Source organism: Fusarium vanettenii (assembly GCF_000151355.1).
Source record: "Fusarium vanettenii 77-13-4 unplaced genomic scaffold NECHAsca_114_unmapped, whole genome shotgun sequence".
Classification (NCBI taxonomy): domain Eukaryota; kingdom Fungi; phylum Ascomycota; class Sordariomycetes; order Hypocreales; family Nectriaceae; genus Fusarium; species Fusarium vanettenii.
The window spans coordinates 1,864-25,620 of NW_003315776.1; the positions used below are offsets into that span (position 1 = coordinate 1,864).

At 43.6% G+C, this 23,757-nt stretch overlaps 5 protein-coding genes across 5 annotated transcripts; 2 read left to right on the forward strand and 3 right to left on the reverse strand.

Moving 5' to 3' along the window:
- Positions 1-6,257: 6,257 nt before the first annotated feature.
- NECHADRAFT_4204 (uncharacterized protein) lies at positions 6,258-7,493 on the reverse strand (the record flags this gene model as incomplete). The annotated part of the gene is made up of 3 exons (XM_003039356.1): positions 6,258-6,888; positions 6,941-7,207; positions 7,276-7,493. Coding segments are annotated over 3 exons (1,116 nt in total), but the record flags the coding sequence as incomplete, so codon positions are not given.
- A 1,860-nt stretch (positions 7,494-9,353) lies between these two features.
- Positions 9,354-10,561, reverse strand: NECHADRAFT_98371 (uncharacterized protein; the record flags this gene model as incomplete). Its single annotated transcript, XM_003039357.1, has 6 exons — positions 9,354-9,563; positions 9,603-9,922; positions 9,986-10,043; positions 10,082-10,305; positions 10,355-10,469; positions 10,505-10,561. 6 exons carry the CDS (start codon positions 10,559-10,561, stop codon positions 9,354-9,356), a joined length of 984 nt encoding a protein of 327 aa, XP_003039403.1.
- Positions 10,562-11,846: 1,285 nt separating this feature from the next.
- On the forward strand, positions 11,847-13,485 carry NECHADRAFT_56257 (uncharacterized protein; the record flags this gene model as incomplete). The annotated part of the gene is made up of 3 exons (XM_003039353.1): positions 11,847-12,532; positions 12,678-13,218; positions 13,270-13,485. The coding sequence occupies 3 exons, from the start codon at positions 11,847-11,849 to the stop codon at positions 13,483-13,485; spliced, it is 1,443 nt and encodes a 480-aa protein (XP_003039399.1).
- A 1,287-nt stretch (positions 13,486-14,772) lies between these two features.
- NECHADRAFT_56248 (uncharacterized protein) lies at positions 14,773-17,028 on the forward strand (the record flags this gene model as incomplete). The annotated part of the gene is made up of 1 exon (XM_003039354.1): positions 14,773-17,028. The coding sequence occupies one exon, from the start codon at positions 14,773-14,775 to the stop codon at positions 17,026-17,028; it is 2,256 nt and encodes a 751-aa protein (XP_003039400.1).
- A 434-nt stretch (positions 17,029-17,462) lies between these two features.
- On the reverse strand, positions 17,463-18,622 carry NECHADRAFT_89247 (uncharacterized protein; the record flags this gene model as incomplete). The annotated part of the gene is made up of 2 exons (XM_003039358.1): positions 17,463-18,444; positions 18,582-18,622. 2 exons carry the CDS (start codon positions 18,620-18,622, stop codon positions 17,463-17,465), a joined length of 1,023 nt encoding a protein of 340 aa, XP_003039404.1.
- Positions 18,623-23,757: the final 5,135 nt, after the last annotated feature.

A 23,757-nucleotide genomic window follows, 5' to 3' on the forward strand; every position in this document is an offset into this window, starting at 1 on the left:
CCCTATAATAAACTATAGCGGGTATCTAAGATTATTTATCCTTATTATACCCTATAATTTACTTCTTATAATTAAATCTTTCTATAGCGGCTTCTTAATATTTAGCTTATTCTTATGCTATTAATAGATTTTATATTCCCTACTTATTAGGCTAGTCTATAATATATCAGAGGACCGCGATAATTCTTATATTACCTAGGGTCCCCTCCTTCTTAGATAATTCTAGTAATAATTTCTATTTTACTATAGGTATAATAAGGTTTATTATTTCGGGTTTCTCTAGTTATTCGGCCTTATATAGCCTATCGGCATAGCTTTATTTAATATTAGTATTATACTCCGCCTATTTCTAGGTAAGGTATATTTATGCGTATAATATAGCGACTTCTCTTAGGTAAAGGCTAATCTTATTATACCCTTGCCTCGCTATTCCGAGGATCTTAGTAATATAGATAGCTATTTATAATTTATTATTTACCTATATAAATCTTATTTATTTCTTACCTTCGGGGAGTTATAGCTATTATTAAGGCTAATAGTATCCTTCTTAGATATCTTATTATTTCTTTCTATATTTATTAGCCTTATAGCCCTTCTTATAGTAATAATAATATTTAATATTCATAGTTCCCTATTAAGTTATCCTAAGTTATATAGGTTTAGCCTAAGTCCTATAGGATATATCAGTTTATTAAGAATATCCCTAATTAGTATTAAATTAGGGTCTCTAATAATTCCCTTTATTATTCTAAGGGTTTTAAAGTTTTTTCTAAGAGAATTATTAGTCATTAATCTTAATTACTTTATTAATATAATTAATAAGATTATTAGTTCGATCTTTTTTATAGAGTTTAGCTTATATTTCTTTCTTAAGTCTATTAAAGAAGAGTAATATAAATAATTATTAATCCTATCTAAGCTTTAAGGCTAATTAAAGGTACTTAATACTATACTTAGATATAAATTAGTTTTAGGTAAAGGCTTTAATTTCTCTCTTTATTTATACCTTTTCGTTAATAATTCTAAAAGCCTATTATAAAGCTACTTTAAATTTCTTATAATTAGCATAGAGTTTATTAATACGAAGTAAGAGTTAGGCAAAAAGAATATTAAGGTACTCTTTTATATTAGGTTCAAACTATATAGCAATATACTTAATAAGTCGCCCTATAATATATTAGACGCGGCTAAATTCTAATTTAAACTAGGTTAGGTAATATACTATAAAAGCGCATAATTATATAAGAAAGGTAAGTAGTTTATACGCGGTATTATTAAACTTCTTTAGTAGTTCTAGCTTTAGGATTTCTCTAATATCTTTGCCCTTTATAGCTATAATAGCTATATTATTAATAAGCTAGATATTATCCTAGTATTACTAATTCTAGGTTTACTAGCTAATAGCTATATAATTAATAAGTCCCCTAAGCTTATCTATCTTAATAGTCATCGCAATGACCTAGGCTTAGAGCTACTTGATTTCTTTATCGTCGCTATCTATTTCCTCGTCGCTATTAAGATTAGCCTAAGCTAGTGCGATAGGAACGGGTAAGTAATTAGTAAATAAAACCTACTAATAGTTATTACTAGGGGTAGCCTAAGTAGCTATTATATTTAATATTATTTAAGGTAACGCGAATAATCTAATAAATAAGAGCTATTAATATATAATAATATAATTAGATCTAAGGGATAAACTAGTTATATTAGGTTTATATTAGCATTAGACTATTAGTATTATCTTAAATAGAGATATTATAATATTATATCTAGTAATATACTTAAAGGTATTAAGTATAACTAAGTTATATTAATAGCTGAGGTAGCTAGTATATAGGAAGGTATTAATAAGTATATTCTATATACTTATCCTCCGGGGCCTAATTATAGTAATATAGGGCATATTACTATTAATCGCCGACCGATATGTTTAATAGGTAATATATTAAACCGATCGTCGGGTATATTATTCTCCGTGCCTGCTGACTTATCTTAGTGCGGCCGTCCTTCTAGCCGCTCGTGACCTAGGTCGTAATAGATATTACCTTTCTCGTAATTAAGTATAAAAACTATTTTATCTAAGAATAAGGAGTTAAAGTGGCTATATATTTTATTAAACTTAAACTTAAATTTACTATCCTTAGCGAACTTATTAATTTTATCTAGCACTATAGAGGAACCTAATCTAGATCAAATTAAGATTACCATAATATAGGTATATTTATTAAGCTCTCTACGCATAAGCTAAGAAAGGATAAAAATATTACTACTAAGAGCGGTCTTATGCTAGATAACTTAGAGTCTAACACGGTAGTTATGGCGTCTAAGGGGTTATATCTTAATAATAGCTCTAGAGATAAGATCCGTATTATTACTAGAGTTAATATTAAGAGTCTAAACGTCGATCTAATAGATAATAGGAGCACTAATGAGTTATATGATTATATAATTGCCAAATCTACGGCGAGATAGCGCCGATGCGTAAATACTTTCTTAATGCTTAATCTCTTTGTTTAATCTGAACCTGGCAAGACGTCTGCAAAGGATGTCGCGCCAAAATGGTTGGCTCAACGCACTGCGCAGCCGCTGGTAATGACTATTTTCCCAAGTCCAAGTCGAGGAGGAGAGCAGGGAACCGTAACGGGCTCAGGGGCAAGGCTGGAGATGCCGATAAGATGTCTCGTTGAGTGAATACAGCGCTGTTATACTTTCGATTAGTGACGAGAAATGTACCTTGCATCGCTCGCGATACGTATGGCCTTTGATTACTGCTAAATTGTGCTTCAACAACTACCAAGTTCGTGGCTGGTTAGATTGAGGTGGCTAGATTTGTTGGAATGAGGATAGAAATAAGGCGAGAATCGCGATGTTCGTGAACGACCACAACTAGCATCAGGCAGCAGGCTGCTGCCTTTGATATTGGAAGACTGAACATAGGCATAAGAGGCCGACCTTCGTCGCTCCCTTAAATAGAATCAAGCAGCGCAATGAAATCTCTTCTAATCACACCCTCCGTTGCACAACTCGTCTTTTGAGAAGACTGATGTGGCTAGATTGAGGTGATAGGATGATGGCCTGGCTGAGATCGCAGGCAACGATAATCAATCATTAACCAACCTCTGTCCAACAGCCAAACCGTTGCATAGGAGGACAATGTATTCGTCTCTGCATTGCCGGTGACAACGAACGCATTGCGACCTTCAGGCGAAGCGCCACGCCTTCTGCCCGTCTGCAAGGGCCATACTGACATTTATCAACAAAGGAACGGAGATGATAGCTCTTGCTATGGTAATCCGCTTCCTTGGGTGAAGACAGAGCCTGGGGCTATGGCTCCGAATTTAACGTCAACTCGCTGATGTATTTGGATGACGAGGCCAAGGCCATCCAAGACTCCAAGCGATCGGTTTCGTGCCCCAACTGCCTAATTTGCGGCAAGAACCGCAAGAAGGGCGAGATATGGTGCGGCTGTGTCAACATAGATTTCGACTATGGCTAACGTACATGATAAGCATGCCGGTCAAACAAGTAAGCCGGTCACTTATACTGTACAGCTAAAAGTACCTAATTTTAGATTTTCTAAAACGGGCTATATAGCCTTAGGATTTTTAGGGAATTAATTTTAGATATATAAATAAAAGAGTCAATGGATTAAATTTTTCTTAGATTTTTAGTTAATTTATTTAACTTTTTAAAAATTAAAATAGTAAAATACATAGTATAAATAAGGTTTTTCTAATTAAATCTATGAGGAATTTTTTTCAAATTCTAGAAAATTTTCTCTCTGAAATTCTTTATTTAGAAGGCTTAATTAAGTGTCGCATATCAGCCTATCGCACACACGGCATAGCCCACCGGATTATTTCCGGAATTCCACTCGGAATTTCCGTTCTACACGGATTTCCGTCTTCTATATAAGACAGCAACGTCTTTCTCTTTTGTATAGTACAATTGCTCCTTAGATAATTCTCATCAATTGACTGGTGCCATCAATGATCCCTGTGGAGCCAATTGTCTGACATTAAGAGATTATAGCTATTTTAGGCTTAATTTAAATTTTAAAGAATTTTTCTAAAAATCGCATTTAAGGTATAAAACTAAAGTGACCGGTACACTTGTTTGACCGGCATGCTTATCGATGGTGCCCGCAATTACGTCGTAATTCGCTTAGACCACGTGACAACTTATCCCCCGCAAAAGGCGGCCCGTGAAATCGTGTGCGCGACGCCTGATAAGTGCGTTTGATAAGTCCTGCTTATCATGTGCGTTACACGCCACTTGGTCCCTCTATATTCTTTATCGCATACTCTTAGTTAACTCATAGCACTAATAAAACCTTTAGACTGCTTAGAAACGACTAGAATATTATTTGCAATATCATAGACCTCGCAAAATGCTAACGCATTTTGCCCATATCAGGCTCGAACTTCATAGCATAAGCACCTTTACTTCCTATGCTTATGTTTACCATCCACGCTATAGCCCACGATTATTGAAGTATCGCAGAAGCCTGGTTTGAGGAGGTCTATAAGGAGACTGTTTGGAATGTAAGTGAACATTTCTCTTCTTGTCCCACCTCTTGGAACCACTTTCTATCGGCTCTATTACAAATGCTGGCGACATCGTTCCAGAATGTCCCTCCCACATTCGGTCTCTTAAGCGCATATAAGTCTGGATTCATATAAACATTACGCTCCCCCTCAAGCAAAATAAACTTCTAGGTTTGATTGTTAAGAGAGACCCTTGGCGGGAGGGGCCTTTTATAGCCATTAGAGGTGAAGCCCTTATGATCTAGTCATTAGTAGCCATAGCGCTACTATGCGTAGCCCAGCCGTTGTACGGACAGGCCAAGGCGTCCATGATGGCGATCCTTGGCTGTCAACGTCACAATCCCTGCCATATCCGTCAACGAGGGAGAATGGACTCTTGTTTTTTTTTATCAGGGATCAACCTCACAGCATTGATCTGATCCCAACGCGCCCCCTTGGAAGCACTGACACCCTCGTTGGCTGCTACAAGCTCGCCGCTTGCCTGCGCCATCTAGGTGTTTGGATCCAGACGGTCTATCGTGACTGGCTAATGGAGAATGTCTTGGCTATGAAGGAGACTAGATAAGGTTTAGCTTGAGATAATCAGGTTAGACAGGCAGAACTATAATCGCCGAACAGTTATTACATTAGAAGAGCCACACACGGAAAGGGCGTCGTGTTTGAGAGAAGGACATGGCTGTATCGTTCAAATTCAAGGCTGCCAGAGACGCCCGGTGTTTAGGGCACGGGCTACCCGCACAGGGTGATGTGAGGTAGCGTTGGCTTGAATCTCTCGCGCCTGCATGAAGATGCGCACAGAGTTGATCCCGGGAGGTCTATGCATGTTCGCTACGGGTTATGGTGGCAAGTGGACAGAGTCCATTGAGGTCGTCAATCCTGCGACTGCCCTTCCCAGATGGCCGCCGAATACGCTGAGCCCTGAATTACTGACAGGTGCAAAAAGTTCCGAGTGAGATGGCGGCATTATAGAGGAGGCACAGCTCCAATCTAATGTTGATGCACACGATGGGGAACTTCCTACACTCACTGATGCCCTGCAGAAAAGCACCTCCTGGTCTCTTTTCGAGCATGGACTATGTCAATGGCTTCGTTTTCGATTGGTCTTGGTGTATCAACCTGAGCTGATTTCACTCGCGTGATAGCAGCCTAGGCACAGTCATGGCCGAGGCTCTCTCCCGTTCCTGGGAAGTTGAGGTCTCGGCTCTGCTATTCAGTTTATTAGAGCAGGCTTCCACTTCATGTCACCCTTATGGATATCATGTTGCCCTACCTGTTATTTTGAGGGACATGGTACCTTTTCCATGCTCGCAGCACCACCAAACAAAAACAGCCCTCACGGCCTCCGCCCAGACATCACGAACAATTTTGCTCTCCCAGATTTAATTCATTTAGTTAAACTGAAATTCATTTTTTTCTCGGTACTGAAAGACGTGAATACTACGGTGTCTGGGTAGATCAACCTGATCCTTCCATGTTACTACGATAGTAGCATGTTTATATACCCCTTTTTAATTTTTAAAGCTTCACTGGGCGTCATCTGTTCGAGTGCATTGTACACGGGCGTTGTCAACGCGGTTACTATAGCTCTCACTGCGCAAGTCTTCTCGTGCTTTCAGTCTCAGCTTCACGGTCAGACCTACCGTGAACCGGAGCGTGAAGCTGCACCAGACATAAATTGCCACCTCTCGTAGAGTTCCAAATCTCGTCGCCTTCCCAAGAAGGCAGCCTGGTACGAATATCCCTCCATATCCCTTTGAACTCTTCCCTTGAGGTATAGGCATAAATTACAGCGTTGAAAAACCCTTGCAGTGGCAGTACAATAGCAGTAAGAATCTCCAGGCCCGCAAGATTGCTGCCATTCACAAGTGCGATCAGTCTGTTCAATGTTGTCGGGATCCAGGTGACGAGGAGTGCAGTGAAGAAAAGAAGCGTGCACTTCACATATGACCAGACAGCGGTGTCGGTGTCAGAAGCGGCCCGGAGCCTCCGACCTTTACGGCCTTGCTGCGTGGCATTTTCGATCTCTCGGATATCGCACGTTTGCTTAGAAGACTCAACATACTTCTGTTCGTAAGTCTCAACTTGTCTGGCTCTCGTAGATACTGTGACGGAAGAGACTGAGGGTCGATGGAGAGTGCTGCTGTGGGGAGCCCTGGGATGAAAATGGGGAAGGACCGCAGAAGGCACGACAACTTCAGCCGTCTTTGGAAATGCGGTCTCATTATCATCCAACTGGTGGCTGTCCTGAGATCGACTGCTCAAGGAGCGTAATGAGCTTCGTACCCGGAGTATTTCGCCCCCTGCGCGGAAATATATTGCGAAGGTGATAACGATAGCCACCCTAAACTTGTCAGATCCGGCGCACCAAATCACCAATGGGGAAAAAGACTTACCAGACAGGACAATGCAATGTAGCCATTGCTACAACTACCCATTTTGGTGTCACCCAACACCATAGTCTGGCCGGACCGTAAAACATCCCCCTTGCAGGATCATTTATGAAGATAAATGTCAAGGCAGGGATAAACGGCAACCCGTAGCAACAAAACAGGTAAATAACCTCTACTCTCTGCAGCCTTTGCGCGTCGTACTTATGATAGATGGTAAGATAAACGTTGAGAGCCATTACCAATGACCAGTACGCATCAGCAGGCATGAACCTAGATAATTGGACGTTAGTGGACTGTGTGTAGCTCTTGGCTGCAACGGAAAACGTGGAAAGTAATACATTTGAATGATGAAAGCCTGCAGTTTACAACCAGCCTCTGTGGGGTTGTAGAGAAATTCATCAGCCATTATTGCTGCAACGTTGGACATGATATTCCCGAAGGTCGCGTAAAAGATAAGGCGGTTGATGGGCTTGCGAAAACCTCGGGCCCTGCAGAATGTGATGATGATGAGAAGACTCCCAATCAAAGAAGGAACTGAAAAAGCCCGTTCCAAGACGTATATTGCTCTTGTTGGCCGCCCATCTGCAGAAGCAGGAACCAACTCGTGTCTAACCTCCATGACAGCCGAGAATGAGGGGAGCTTGTGCACAACGATGGGTTATGAAGATTGGGTGACGGTCTGCTATGCCTCGTAGACGAGTAGCGCATGCGGATAACGCGATGGTGCCAACGTACGCACTAGTAGGCTAAACTAGCATGGAGATGCGAGACCAAGCGAAGGTGGGAAGTTTTAGGGGGAGCGAAGGTGACTTTCTGGGGCCATTTCTTCGTAGATAAATCATGTGCGAGTCCTACATATTAGAGATGGTGAGCAAGAAATCCCAGCGGTCACCCCATGGTCTTTGCTGGGATCAGGGGAAAAAACCTGGGGTAAAGCAAAGGGCACGGGCCGTGGGACAGCCCAATGTAACCCTAGTCGAGCGCCAACAGGTGAATGTAACCCTCATGCATGAGCCGGCTGCCTCCTAAGACCGTTTCTGTCTGTCAGATTGCTTGCTGTGCAAGCTCGCGTGCCAATACTTGCCGGTCATCCGGACGCTGCAGATGCATGGCTGGCTCTGACAGGCTCCGAGAATGCACAGCCGGGCCGCTCCTGTGAGCTCAGCAGTTATCCCCTTGGCTGTTCTAGAGCAGATTGGAAGCGCCATGGGTACTCTGGCCCCCAGAGATTTTTTTTGGCCGGTTATCATGTTATCTAAATGGATCGAGTCAACTCAAATACATGTGAGCTGCTCTTGTACATCTCAAGGGGTTGCATGCCACGAGTAGGTGTTCTGAGGTTCAGCCAAGCTCCCGCCATGGCACGTATGTCAATCAATAAGGTAGTGTCCGTGTACTGCTTAGCCTTGCATGATGGGACACGCGCCAATTATGGACGTTATCCCCCTGTGCCTACGAGATTCCCCCTTGATGGTTTCCCGATTGTTTAATGAGTTCGTAAGTCGTGAAGGGAATGGCCATAACTTTTTCGGATCCGATAGTTGGAGATGACGCGGGGATGAGGCCACCTAGCTGCAGATCGAGCTATCGGATCCGATGGTGGCCAAGGATCTTGGGATAAACAGGCCTCAAATCAACTGCCACAATGAGTTTAGCCGTAGCTGTTGAAATTCTCTGTTGCGACGAGGTGACGAGGGAGAAAAAATCGCGATTGTAGGCTTTCTGCGGACGAGGACTTCAGACGCGAGCAAGCCGGTCACCGTGATGCTTGGGTTAGCCTTGATAGATGACACCTTTATGGTTGCAATTTTGGTTCGGCGATTGCTGGCCAATTTGTCAAAAAAAGCCCTTCAGGGCCTTGACTTCGTCTGCAGACAGGCCGCACGGTTTGCCCATCGCTTGGAGGCTTCTTTGACCTAATGGAGTTTACAAGGGATTCAGGAATGACAGGGTTCCCCGCAAACCAGGTCAACATCCGTCATGTTCTAGATCCTCGTAAGAGTTGGGCCTCCAAGGCTGCTTCAGCATCGGTCGCAATAGCCAGCGCGGCTTTCTGAAAAGCCACTTGAAGGCGAAAGTCTTTCTGTCTGACGCTTAAATGGCCATCACCGATTCCCTAAATGGCGTAATCTTTAACGACAACCACAGCATGTGTGTTGAAGTATAAGTCTCAACAGTCTTCTGGGCTAACCCCATTTTTGTTTTAACAATGTGCCAGTCAACATCTTCTGCTCTTGCGTGGAGAGCATCGATGCAGACACGGTCCCTCATCAATCGACTGGTGCCACCAATGATCCCTGCGGAACCAATTGTCTGACACAATTTTGTTGCTACCTGTGCCATGGACACTACTTGAGACGCTGATGGGGACGGGATGTTGGGCGCTGGGCTGTAGAGTTGGAATAGTATCTAACATTTATGCAGAGACTTCCGGGACCGCGGCCTCCTGCGTCTCCTTCTCCAGGCTTTCCCTCCTTCCCGTGCTCTGAGGGTCAAAATACGGCTTCTCCCCGAGACTGACGGCACGAACGCCATACCTCTCCCCTAGGCCCTGTTCAAACATGTAATCAGGTGTCGCGGCATGGTAGACGCTCCCATTATCCCAGATAGCCACGTCGTTGGCATTCTTTCACTTTAGACGGACCTGCAGGTCATGGTTCTCGACGATGAGGTCGATAAACCAATCGAGGAAATGGCGGTTCTCTGTCTCGCTGAGCCCATGGATGCGTTCAACGTGCTGACCGACGGCAAAAATAGACTTCCATCCAGTCACGGGGTTCGTACGGACGACTGGGTGAACAGCCTCAAGCACCTCGCCTACGTTTTCTGGCGCGCCGCGCTGCGCGCTGTAGATGCTGAAGTTGTTCTCCTTAGCGGCCTGATTGAACTGCGGCTGGGCGTACTTAGCCGTCAACGTATCCAGGAAGCGCTGCAGCGTCGGCGAGATGCGGTCGTACAACTCGTAGCCAGATGCCCACAGTGTATCTGTAAGGTGGTCAGGTCGCTGTTTCCGTGTCTGAGGACAGTGGGTTTCTGCGGAGGACCAACCTCCACCGGTCTCAGGCAGCTGTGTCAGCCGTAGCAGGGCGTAGTCACTTGGAATGGGCTCAAAGGTGATGTCCGAGTGCCACTGGTCCTTGAAACTTTAGCGCTTAGCTCCGAAGCCGAAGCTGGCATAGCTGCCAGAAAACAGCTTCTTCGCCTGTTGGGACGAAACGACGCTGATCTCGTCGTCCTTGCCGGCGTGGTCACGCGCCGCGTTGTTGCTGGCTTGCCGCTCTGCTCTCCCAAGCGCTGCACCAGCTCTTTCTGCAGGTCATCGGTCAAGTTATCCTGCTTGCGGAAGAAAACCACGCCACGGCGGGAGACTGTTGGCGCGTTGGCATCATAACTTACTGTTTTCTAGGGTTAACGTACTGGTGATTGCAAGATCCCGGATAAGCTCGTCAGAGTTAGGAGCCCGTAGCAGGTTGGAAAGATCGACGCCGACGAATTCCCGTCCGATCACGGGCGTAACGTCGAACGATTCGAACTTTTCGAGCGCACCGCTCAGCTTGATAGGGTCACGGTGGTTGGTGAATAGCCGAGGGAGTTCTCCATGCTCGGAAGTTGGGACAGAATCATCAGCAAATTTTAGCTCTTGCTTGATTGGGAGGATATTACTTGAGGGGGCCTAGAGACCGGCCCGGTCCCCCGTGCTTGGTTTCGGTTGCACTTGGAAGACCAAGCACGGGGGGTACGTTGACTCAGGAAATGGCCGGTTGATTGAGGAAAAAGATACTTCTTTTTCTATATATTTTTATATAGAGAAAGAAGTCACTTTTTACTATATAAAATATATCTTCTTAAATAACTCAAGACTTTATTATCTAATATCTTTTAATAAGTAATTATATCTTTTTTATCTTAAGTTACTTAGATAATTTTAGACTTTGTAAGTTTTCTTAATTAACTTAGGCACTTATTTTTATTAAGAATCTCTATAGAAATAGAAGTATCTTTCTTAGTTTCCCTAATCAACCGACCATTTCCTTAGTCAACGTACCCCCCGTGCTTAGTCTTCCAAGCACGACGGAGTTGCGGAAGACCGAGTCACGGGAATAGGCCGGACTATAGGCCCCCTCAAGTAGTGACTTGCTGCCCCGTTTTTGGACTACCGAAGACATGTTGATAGTGAGTGCGGAATGATTCCTGATGACCGGCAAGTCCTGCGTCACGATTAGTCTCAAAGAAAACTGAGGCGCAAGGACCGTTCTGATTGAATGAGACGAAGCTCTCTCTCCTTAACCACCCTTTTTTTTTTATTTTTTTTATATATACTCCGTTGATATGAGGCCACCGAAGGCGCAATCGTGCTGGCAGGTGACGCAATAATGGAGCGCGGCACGGGTGGAGTCGAGCTCTCCGCCAACCGGTTGTGTGGAGCATCGAACAAAAACCCCTAAAACACTTGGGCGATAATTACTCTTAGTCACTCATGGCAAGAACAGCGAATGAGCATCATTTCCGCGGGAGAGCAGACCAAGTAATCGCGCATGTGGGCGATTCATTGGATGGTTTTCCTCTGGTGGAAAACAAGAAGTGACACGTCGTCTCGGGATTTGTCGTTGCCCTTGTGGTGCGACGATCACGCTGATAAATAATAGCCACGACAAATAACATAATTGAATACCGAGGTTCTGGGAGGCATCTTGATTCTTTGGTGCTGTTTGCAAGACGCAATCCGCCCTACTCTCAACGCCAGACCAGACCCATCACTCCGAAAAGACCAATGGCTAACCCCAAGATAACTTTTTCATTGACATGGGAGGATACTCAACCAGGCTCGGTCAGCAAGTCGGCCGGGCCGCTGCTGCGGCCAACTCTCAGGGCCGTATCCGAGGTTCACCGTGACAGTTCGACTCATGGCATGGAACCTGCGATTTCATCGGCGTCACCAGACACTTGCCCCTCGGACGAGGTCGCAATATCACTAGTTGAGCAATACTTTAACAGTCTCTATCCCCTTTCCTCCTACAATTTCCTTCACAAGGCTACCGTCGTCCAGCGATGTCGTGATAAAACCATCGACAAGGCACTAAAGCTTGCCATTTGCGCTATTACAGCCATATATTTCTCCAAACTTGGGGCTGAGCGCGATGCATGGACCCGGGAGTCAGAACGCCTAATCCTCGATCGCCTCGAACGACCCTCGATTTTCCAGCTCCAGGCTTCCCTGCTCGTCACTCGCTATCGAGTCAGCATGGGACAGCTCTCGCGGACTTTCATGATGGCTGGCCTCGCCGGACGGTGGGCAGCGGCCCTGCGCCTCAACTACGAACACTCAGGCCTAAGACCGGCTGCCCAGGAGGTTAGGAGAAGAACTTTCTGGTCGTTGTACCTACTTGATGAGAATTTCTCTTCGGAATCGAAGGGCTATGAGCTGTTTCACCCGGACACTATCCATCTTCAATTACCTTGTGAGGAGATCGACTTTACCGAGGAACGGCTGGTAAACACTGGATATCAACGCTCCGATAAGGGATTGGAGCCTCGAGCCATAGGCCTTCATGCAGCTTTTGCAAAGCTTACGTTTATTCGGCGGCGTATTAGAATGTATGTTTATGAATTTCTTTATTGCCGACACCGCCTAATCCCTTACATCTCTTGTCCAGTCCAAGATTTAACCACTACCGTCTACGTTGCCTCTTCCTCCTATCGCGCATGTGAAGATGCGGATATGCTAATCACGTGCAAATAGATTAAATCGACGCCTGTTTCTTAAAGAAATTAATATTTTCGACCTGCTTTGTTCTATAGAAGAATTCGAAAACGACCTGCTTCGACTCCGATCTTGGCTTGCGCCCTCTGGCCAGTACCCACCCTCAGACCCCATAAAGCTCTATAGATCACCGCAGCATGCAAGCTTGCACCTCAGCTGGCATCAATGCTATTGTGACCTCTATGGTATTTTCCTCACCCAATATCCTGGGCTCTCTCCCTATCTTGGCACAGAAGGGATAACACCTACCAAGCTAGCTTTAATGAAGGACAAGTGCTTTGGACACACAGAAGAGATCGTGGAAATCCTATCGAGCATTATTCAGCAGAAGGACGAAGGGAACATACTGGAGTTTGATGTCGCGGTATGTGCCTACCATAGCGCGCGCCTGATCTTATTCGGCACTTGCACAGGGGGGTATAATACTGGGTTACCGATGCAGATGGCCATCGACAAGGCACAGCTATGCTTGGATGTGATCACCCAATGCTTTGGCTTCGCATCCCACGTAGAGCCCATAGTAAGTCACCAATGTCCAACCTAAGTGACGTTAGAGCCTAACAATTGGTAGCGCCAGGACCTTGAACGGCTAATCCGCCAACATAGACTTTGGCTCGAGTCACCGGGTCGCCGGGACGTTGCAGCAGCGGACGTAAATCCTTGGCGACCATCCCAAACCTCGACAGCTGCCTACATCCGAGAACGCCTCGCCATACATAATCTCCTAAGACAGTCGGACAATGATGAGGATGGCTGCGATGCCAGCAGACCTAATGAAGGATGCTAGCCAACCCACTCCGCGGATGAACCATTGGAATCCAGCATATCTCTTCATAGTCATAGTACAGCCACCTTCCTGAGGAAAATTTCGAAGTCGACTCATCTCTCCTTTGGGGACTTTTTAGTGGATCCCGAGAACCATGGGACGAGCCGATTTTGGATGAACGGAAAATACATCCACAATAAGCATTATACTGTCAGACAGTACGTGTATTCGGTCCATTGACGCAGGATGGGTGTGTTCGTGTTGTGTGCCTCTGGGGAAGTCTCTGCCCCTGAAGGATTTACTGTATCCATAAGCAATCTTAAGACCCTTGACCCGCACGTGATACCCAGCATATGCCTTCTGTTCAACATATACAAGGCGTTCCTCCTTCATCATCCACTGATTTGGATCTATGAGGATGTCTTCCTTAAATGGATATACATCTATTTGTGCTTAGATATGAAGATTTATAATACTGTCGGAAGGGTTCTGAACGCCTACGAGGTGTGACCATCTGGACAGAGCCAGGGGTCCTGGAAGTGCGAAGCGTAGAAAGAGACTTGGATTTACATACCATCTCAAAACTCCAGTTGCGCCCGAGTTTCTAACTAGTCCAAAATTAAAACCTTCTTTAGGAGCTCTCAAGCAGAAGGCCCAGTCATAAGCTCAAGGGTCTAAAGAAGCGAGTACGACATACAGCTAGGAACAAAACTAATCGGGCCGTACAATCAGCCCAGCTCTCCTGCTGGCATAGGGCCCAGCACGAAGGACACTCGTTAGTCTTGATGCTTAAGTGTGGCTCAACAATCCATGACCGTTACAGCCAGCCAACGGTCACTGCCAGCTAGCCGTAAAAGATGAACTGATTGGCTTGTAGGAGTAATGGCTCAGGCTAGTGGGCTTTTGTCGGACGTAAAAGAATGGCCTTGCCAAACTTTTCAGCCCGGAACTTTCCACTTCTCCTCGTCATCAGCCCATCCTTACACGTGGGGCTCCTGGCTAGTGCACCAAAGTCAGGACCTTTGGAGAGATCGCCAGAGAAGTTGTCGAATGTGGCATATACCTCGTTGACCAGCTTCACAGTCGGACCGACTGTGCGGCCCTATTACCCCGCAAACTTCTTATGCGCGGGACTACCCCGCAACCCGCGCTTTCGTAACCGCGCTTTGGGGCATCTCCATGACGAAGCTCGATTAGGAACAACTGGTACGCCTCTCGCTGGGACGTATAAATGTTGGCCTCGGTGACCGCTTCAAAGCAGACGAGTACCACTACTCAAGTCTTCAGCTTCATTCGTCTGGTTTCAATATGCTGATCCCTCACGCGGCTTTGTTGCTTACTACACTGTACTACATGATCGTCCTCGGCGACAAGTCTAGTTCGTGTCAAGTAACCAGCCAGCATCTCAGCGACCCGCCATATGAGAACTTCTTTTACTCAGACTGCAATGTCGACGCACAAGTCGTTATCACCAGTCCTCTGCCAGACAGCAACCTCTCCATCATCGGTCCACGGCTGATTGTAGCATGGCCTGCTGGGAACAGCGGAATATGCACTTTCTTCCAACCTCAGAGCGGTGAAAACGGGACTCTTGCCGTTGAGCTTGTTAATTCCACCGTTGGAGGTCCCCTGGGCGCAGTACACCGAGAGGAAGACTCGTCCGAGTACCCGTTTGTTGGCGTTGAGGGGGTCCTCTCGTTCAATGCTTCCGCAGAGCTGACAGTGGCTATACTTGGGAGCATCCGGAACATTCGTGACTTCACCGAAGGACCCAGTATCCTCAGCCCTCTTATTCAAGACGCTATTAATGTCGCCACGGTCAATGAAACGGGTGTTCAATTCTCTCGTCTATGGCTGGACAACGTCACCGCTACAACCCTCACATTGGAGCCCTGGGAGAACAACGGCAGCCAAATCAGTATCGATAACAAGACCGTTAGCTTCGGGGCTGGGTTCTACCGGTTTTCTGCGTCCTTCAACTACCCTCAGCTCAAGCAGTTGACTCCCGGACAGGTCTTGAACGAGGAATCCCAGTCTCTAGTCAAGCAAGACCCGTCACAGACCCGCTCCCTGTCTTTCTTTTCATACGCAGAAAAGCTTCTCGCTGGCGGTTGGAGATTCCTGACGTACTTTGGCCGAGACAGCATGATCTCTGCCCTCCTCTTGGAGCCCGTCCTCAGCACCGGCAATAGTTCAGCCATGGAAGCCGTCATTGGAGCCGTTTTAGAACGAATCAACCGGACTGACGGTTCAGTATGCCATGAGGAGACTATTGGCGACTATGCAACGTTTCTGAATTTGCAGAACAATATCTCTTCGACGGCTGCGGGCTTCGTGTATCCCATGATTGACACGGATTACTTGCTTCCTATCCTCATGGCACGGTACTTCAATGCCTCACCAGAAAGGATCAAACCACTCTTAAACATCAAGGCTGGCGAGATCAATGTTCAGAATCAGGGCCTGAGCTGGGGACATCTTAGCTACATCGCCGCGCAGAAAATCATGAACATCACTGAGGCTTTTGAGACAAAGCAGTCGATCGAGAACCTGATTCACCTCAAAGAGAATGAAATTGTAGGCCAATGGCGTGACTCCACCTACGGTCTCGCGAATGGTCGGATTCCTTTTGATGTGAACTGTGCCCTCGTGCCAGCAGCACTTTACGCCATTTCTAGCTTGGCAGCAATGCCAGGCGTATACCCCAACAACTTCATCACCAAGAATTGGAGTACCATTGCAGCTAAAAGGGCCAAGGTCTGGGAAGACAAGACGCTCCCTCTCTTCCAGTACAATATCACCGTTGATGATGCTACATCTCTTCTGGAAGAATATACCAGCAAGAGCACCTTCTACGACGGTCCGACGCATGCGGACTCTCTTGCCAACTACTCTTCCTCCGGAAAAGTCATCGACTATGCTATCGCGATCAATAGCACCGCATCACCAGAGAAGATACCCATCACCCATACCGACACAGCGTTTCGTCTCTTTCTGCTCAATTCCACCGACGATGAGCAGCTGACGACCTTTGCTAACTCCACCGCAAATACAATCCTTCGTCCGTTCCCCGCGGGCCTGACTACCCCCTTTGGTGCAGTCGTTGCGAACCCGGCACTATCCGGTGACGATGTCCTGATCGCCAACTTCACCAACTCTGCGTACCATGGAACCGTCATTTGGAGCTGGCAACTAGCACTGATGGTGAAGGGCTTGGAGCGACAACTCTCACGATGTCCTGCGTCGGATTTGAAGCGTGCCTCTCGGGATACTGACGAGGTTCCGGCATTCTGCCGCGATGACGGAGTGTATACTGCTTTGAGACGTGCATACAACGTTTTATGGGATGTCATCGAAGCTAATTCAAACCAACTGCAGTCTGAGGTCTGGAGCTGGACCTACAGTACAGCAAGAAGCGAGAAGAGTGGGAGCTACAGGTTCTCACCCTTGGGCGTCTTACCGCCTCCGCCCGGGCTCAGCTCCGGAACTGAGAGTAATGTACGCCAGCTGTGGAGTTTGGCCTTCCTAGCTGTAGAGAGGAATGGAGAATATGCCAAAAGTTAAGCATTCATTCTTTCCTAAACGCCAAACCCTCGGTAAGACCACATACGGCCACAAGGCGTGGGAGGATGGACTCGGTTGTAGGCAAAATGCCTTCTATTAGACGTGTCCAAAATACCAAACTCGTCAACAGAACGAAGCATTCCTCAAAATGGAGGACAATGGCCACCGTAAGCATGTTGTTGTGTCACGCAGAGATGCTGAGTGCACTTGACAAAACGTAGTTCTTATTGTCAAGATTGTAATTATTCTTGGTTAAATATTCATCATCTCAATGAGAGGCCCTTTGAGGCCTTATATCTTTGAATGGTCCCATCTAGGACTTTGAACCTTAATTGTAGGACTTCAAACTTTAATCTTGATCTTGAAGTTAAGGGGAACTCTCAGTTCTTCCCACAGGGGCAAGGAGCTCTGAGGACGCCTCGCGTTTGAACCTGTCACCTAGAGGTGGAATCAGGTCCTGTAGCTGGCTCGCCATCCTTCGGCTCCTCCTCCCGTCTCTGGGTTGCTGGGGGCGAGGTCGTTGTCAGCTCTAAAGATAAAGCAGGACTTTGACCCTTGGTATCTGGCGAGGACGGTACCTTGGATTGTGCGGCATCGGCTTGCCCCACAACTGCCTTTCGTCGCGGCCTCTCCAGGCTGCTTCCAGTGGAAACTGCCTTCTCTGACTCGCCAGTATGTAGAGGGTTGCTCCATTGCCACAACTCCATGGTCCCCTCGTCTGGCTCTTGCGCAGGTCGTGCTCTTGCCTGTGACTGTCCACCACTAAGAGCTTCATCGCCGACCCTGTCTCTCGGCTGATCGCTCGATAGCGCGGCTCTAGCTTGTGTGGCACTGGAGGCTAGCTCCAAAATAGTAGAACGAGGCTTCTCTCCTCCATTATTACTACCCTTCAACTCCAACAACCCTTTGTCTAACGGGTCCACGTCCATTTCGGACGCCTTAGCGTGGGAACCACTGTTGGCAGGGGTATTTTCTAACTCGGGTTTCTCAAATGCAACGCTGTAGGGTCCTGCGAGGGCAGTTCCTTCGCTTCCACATAGCTCAGCTTTTATGACTGCATCGCCGCCGTCTGCGTTGACATGAATCTCTCGGGCTTGAGTGCTTTCTTTGTGTCGCTTCTTTCGGCTGATGAGCCAAAACGCTGCCAGCGAGACGAGTATGACTATGAGGGGAACAACTATCCCGACAACAATTTTGCCCACCGTGGGCAAACCCGAGCTTGCATCATCGTCGAGGGGAAGGGCAGTCTCATTGTAGGGCTGTATGAGATATAACCGTCGAGCAGAATACGTGCCCAGCGTAGAAGTTGTTGTTGTGGCATTACAATTGGGATCGTAGCTAACACCGGTGATGAGAGCCCCCAGTCTTGGAGTTGTGAAGCAATAATAGGGGCTTGCAGGATCACAATGATAGCCTCTAAGAAAATAATTAAGTCAGTGTCTTGACTATGGACTCATTGGAGCATCTGCTTGGCCGTGGGCAGGGTTGGCGGGAATCTTTGACCGCAGGGAAAAACAGCCGATGGTACAGTCGGCGAATTATCTTCTACTCACGATGGACAACACCCCACTGCGACCTCGCCCTCGTTCAGCATCTTCCAAAGATCCACGTTTGCATTTTTGTATGTATTTGTCGCCGATGTTGGTCTCGGAATCCCCTCACGATGCACGATGGGACAAGCAGTTGTGTATCCAGAGGGACAAACTAGTCCAGGTGAATACACAGGTGGTAGAATACCGTAGGTAGGGTCGCTGGCCACAGAGGCGAAGGCCCCTGGATAGCACGATTCAACGAGAGTATGACTTGTATAATTACTCGGGGGAAGACATAGCCGCGTATTTAATGTGGAAATAAAATCTCGGCGTGGCTCAGCTTTTGCACATCTTCTGGTTCCAAGGTGTACTGTTGGAAGAACTGAGAGTCCCCCCTTAACTTCAGGGTCAAGGTTAAAGTTTGAAGTCCTACGATTAAGGTTCAAAGTCCTAGACGGGATTATTTAAAGATATAAGGCCCCAATGGGCCTCTTATTAAGCTCATGAAAAACTTAACGTACGTGTGTGACGATCGTAGGGTTCCCAAGGGATAAACCGGTCGTGCTGGGTTTATGTTGGCAGAGGAGAATATTGCGTAGCCTTGAAGGTGGTGTAAGTCACGTCTAGTAATGTGCTCAAAGGTATTAAGTGTAACCAAGTTATATTGATAGCTGAGGTAGCTAGTATATAAGAGAGTGCAATGAGTATGTCCTATATACTGTCTAGTCCCTTAAGTCGATCGAAGTCGAGTCGAGTCGAGTCGTCGACGTTTGACTTGTATCGTCGAGGGAAGTCGAACCGACTCTATTTGACTTGTATACCTTCCTTCCTTATGATTAGCTAACGTGGTGGAGTCGATTTCCTGCCTAGCGTTACCGCCTTCGACCATGTCATGGCCGTGATAATGTGATAAGCGAGTATTATAAATAAGCGAGTATTACAAAAATCCCAACCTTTAAGATAAAAATCGCTATAGAAATATAACAAATTATCTAATTAATTAAAACTAATTATTATATTCTTCTTTAAATATTACTATAACTATCTAATATATTCTTATATTATATCCTATCTTTCTATATCCTCTATAATGCCTTTCCCTCGGTCGCGCTAACCCTCCTTAACTACTACTTCTCGACGATTCGCCCTCTACCTACCTATCTATACTTATCTAATTAATTACTTCCCTTACTTCCCCTATTCTTATTACTCTTCCTTTCTATACTTAGGTCCTTTTTGCCCTCTAGCGTCGACTTAGGAGGTTATTTGCTTATTAAAGGTCACGGTTCTCTGCCTTTAATAAGGCATTCTTATATATTATTGCCTTAGTTCCCTTAGAAAGATACTTTAATGCTTTTAGAATTAACTCTAAAGGGCTACTTTTATACCTTTTAATTTATTTATTAAGGTATTTAAACTAAGATTTAGCCTTAAGTATTATCTTTAGCGTCTTAGAAATCTAAGGGATAGAGGGCTTAGCCTCCTCCTCGACCGGCATTAGCGTCTATAGCTATATATTAAGCTTCGATATTATACTATCCGGGTTAAGAGGAATAAGCCTAGCCCCTCTAAAAGCTAACTTAATATTCTTTTTTATTATAATAATCTAAAATATGGCATAGAAGGCGGAAAAGAACTTAGTCTTAGAAATATAGGTTATAGAGTATCGCATTAGATGCTTAATTTCTTAATTATATGCCTTCTTAAGTAGGCTAAAATATCTGATATCGAGAGGCTAAAGAAGATAAGACGAATAAGGCGGCATATAAAGCATAATAATCTTATTTGCCTAGTAATATCTCTTAAAATCGAGAGATTAATAACTTTTATAGCCATCGAGGATTAGAAGATAATAGTAACTAATAAATCGCGTCTTTATATACCGGCTAAAATACTTTAATTACTTAAGACCTAGCTTATTATTAGTCTAGCTATTAGGAGATATTATAATAGCCTAATTACTTAGGAGGTTATTTTCTTAATATTAATTAGCGAGGTAATATTAGCCTATATTAATAATAAATAGTGGGATTACTTAGCCTTTTATATTAATCGCCTAGATAATAATAATCTATTTCTTATTTCTTAGTTAGACTAATTTTAGCTTTATATATTTTTTTAAGCCTATTATAATTATTTTACTTATAATAATACCTATAAAAAAGCTAACCTTATTAAAGTTATAAATATTAGCTAGGTTAATATTATATTTAGTAATTATATTCTTTATAGGCTTAAATTACTTTTAAATCTTAGCTAGATCTTTATATTTAGCCCTCTAATAGTTATATCTATAAAAAAATTATATCTTAAGCTCTTTATATTACTTAATAAAGTTAGAAGCCTAGTACTTATTAATAAGTAGTATATTCTAGTCGGCGAGTAGTTAGTTAGCTATTTCTTCTATACCATAGAGTCGCGAAGGAAATCCTCGCGAATCTAGGTTAAGAATAAACTAAACTACGGTCTATTTTTCTAGATTAGATAGTTTCTATAATTTAGGGGTAATATTATATCGAGACTATATGCCCTTATGGCGGCGCTATAGTCTCATAGGATTAACTTTATAGATCTTTGCGGCGCATCGGAGAGATAATTTTCGGTCATTATAAAGGGCATAAAGTATAAGAATAATATTAGCTTTATTATTAAACTTAGGCATATTAGGTGGTTAAAAATCAATCGACAAAGTGGATATATTATAGGTTAAGTGTGACGATCGTAGGGTTCCTAAGGGATAAACCGGTCGTGCTGGGTTTATATTAGCAGAGGAGAATATTGCGTAGCCTTAAAGGTGGTATAAGTTATATCTAGTAATATGCTTAAAGGTATTAAGTATAACTAAGTTATATTAATAGCTAAGGTAGCTAGTATATAAGAGAGTATAATGAGTATATCTTATATACTATTTAGTCCCTTAAGTCGATTAAAGTCGAGTCGAGTTAAATTATCGATATTTGACTTATATCGTCGAGGGAAATCAAACCGACTCTATTTAACTTATATACCTTCCTTCCTTATAATTAGTTAATATAATAGAATTAATTTCCTACCTAGTATTACCGCCTTTAACTATATTATAGCTATAATATAAGGCTCCCTCTCTATTAGTCTTATCCCTAAGGCTAGCTTCAGAGACCAAGTATCGCCGTGAATAACTTAGTCTTATAATTATTTCTTTCGCTAATGAGATATTAGGTTATATTAAAAAATTATCTTCCTATCTTAAACTTGCTACTACGCGTCGTAGTGACCTTTCTCGCTTAATTGAAAAATTCGGTTTCGAGATGCCTCGATATTCCGCGTGTTTTTATATTAATCGCTATTCGTGCGTAGTGGCTAAAGGGAAATAGTATTATAATTTTTGCGTTAAGAAAAAATATATGAATTATGATTTTAGCGGTATTTCTTTATAGGCCTATGGGTTAGTATTCTTCGGTATGTGGGTATATACTAATATGTTCTAGTTGCCTATGTTTCTTAGGAGAAGGATTATCTCGAGGAATAGAAAGAGAGGGCTAAGGTAGATCTTCTGGAGGCCTTATCTTGTTTATAGTGACTTTATCGTTAAGAGAAGTATTTTCGTGAGAAGGCTACCGAGATAATCCGTCGTAATTGCGAGGATTTAGATGAGTTAGACGAGGCGGAGCGTCGCGATGAGGAGGCTCGTCGCGATTTAGAGGCTTAGGCCTTATCTAAAGTTTAATTACTAGAAGATCATAGGGTTATTAATTAGAGTATTATTCCTAAGTCCGCTTTGTTTTCGTTTGGTATTATTAATAGAAGTTCTTTAGAAGGTATTATATATTAGTGAGGTATTCTAGGGGTTCCTATGTATTTTCTAAGTCGGGGTAGTCTTTCTATTTGATGAAATATATTATTTTGCTATTAATTTTATTTATATTAAGGATAGCTTCTATAATATATTCTTTTAGTCTATTGACTTCTATATTAGGTTTATTGCCTATTTTTACTTAGATAGTATCTCGTGCTGGTTCTAATAGTAAGATATAAAAGATTAGATAGAGCTTAACCTTAGGTAGTAAGTCTAATTCGTAGTTATATTTTGAGATTTTTTGTTTAATTTTATAGGGTCTAATATATTTATAGTCGAGTTTTTTATTTTATTATTTTATTTCGATATTTTTTATTGCTAGATAGACCATATCTCCCTCCGAGAAGGTTAGTCCCTTAATCCTTTTCTTATTAGCATAGGTTATTATTCTATTTTTAATAAATTCGAGTTCTATTCGCATTTCTTTATATAGGTTCTTTAGTTAGTTACTAATAAGGATTACCTTAGGGTTAATAATAATATTTCGTGATTATTAGTAAGTATCTAGAGTAAATCTAAAATTAATATAAGCTAGTATAATCTTTGTGTTTTTATTTATAGCTATATTATAGGCTAACTAAGCGGCTAGTAGCTTTTTAACCTAGTTAGTTTATTCATAGTTAATATAGTATCGAAGGTATTATTCTAGTGTTTAATTTATGCGTTCTATCTATCCGTCTATTTCCTTATAATATGCCATAGAGAGTTTATAATTAATTCCTAAATATCCTATAAGGCTTTACTAAAACTTAGATATAAATAATAGTCCTCGATTAGTAATAATCTCAAGCGGTATATTATATATTTTAGCGATATAAAAGTAAAAGAAATAGGCGAATTCTTCGGCTATTATTAATTCTCTATAGGGTATAAAGTAGGAGAATTTTATGAGTCTATCTATAATAATAAGAATGCTATTATAGAAATTTCTAGTAGCTAGTTCTTCTAATAGGGGTAATTTAGTAATAAAATCTATTATAATAGCTTCCCATAGTAGCTAAGGTACCGGTAGGGGTTATAGTTTGCTATAGGGCTTGTGGCGTCGCGCCTTAGTTTTCGCACAAAGGTTGCATTAACTAATGATTATAGAAACGATTTTCTTTATATTAGGAAAAGTATATATCGTTTTAACTTATTCTAGGGTTTTATTGATTCCTTGGTATCTATATAGCTAGTGACTATGTATTTCGCGTATAAGGTCGTGTTATAGTTCCTCTGGTATTTATTGCTTATTTGTTTTTTTATTATTAGGGAGTTATATATTATACTCTAGGATTCTCGTAAGGAGTAAATTGCCCTATTCTATTATATAGGTTATCTTAATAATTCGGTGGGGTATTCCGGTGATCCTACTCTATTCGT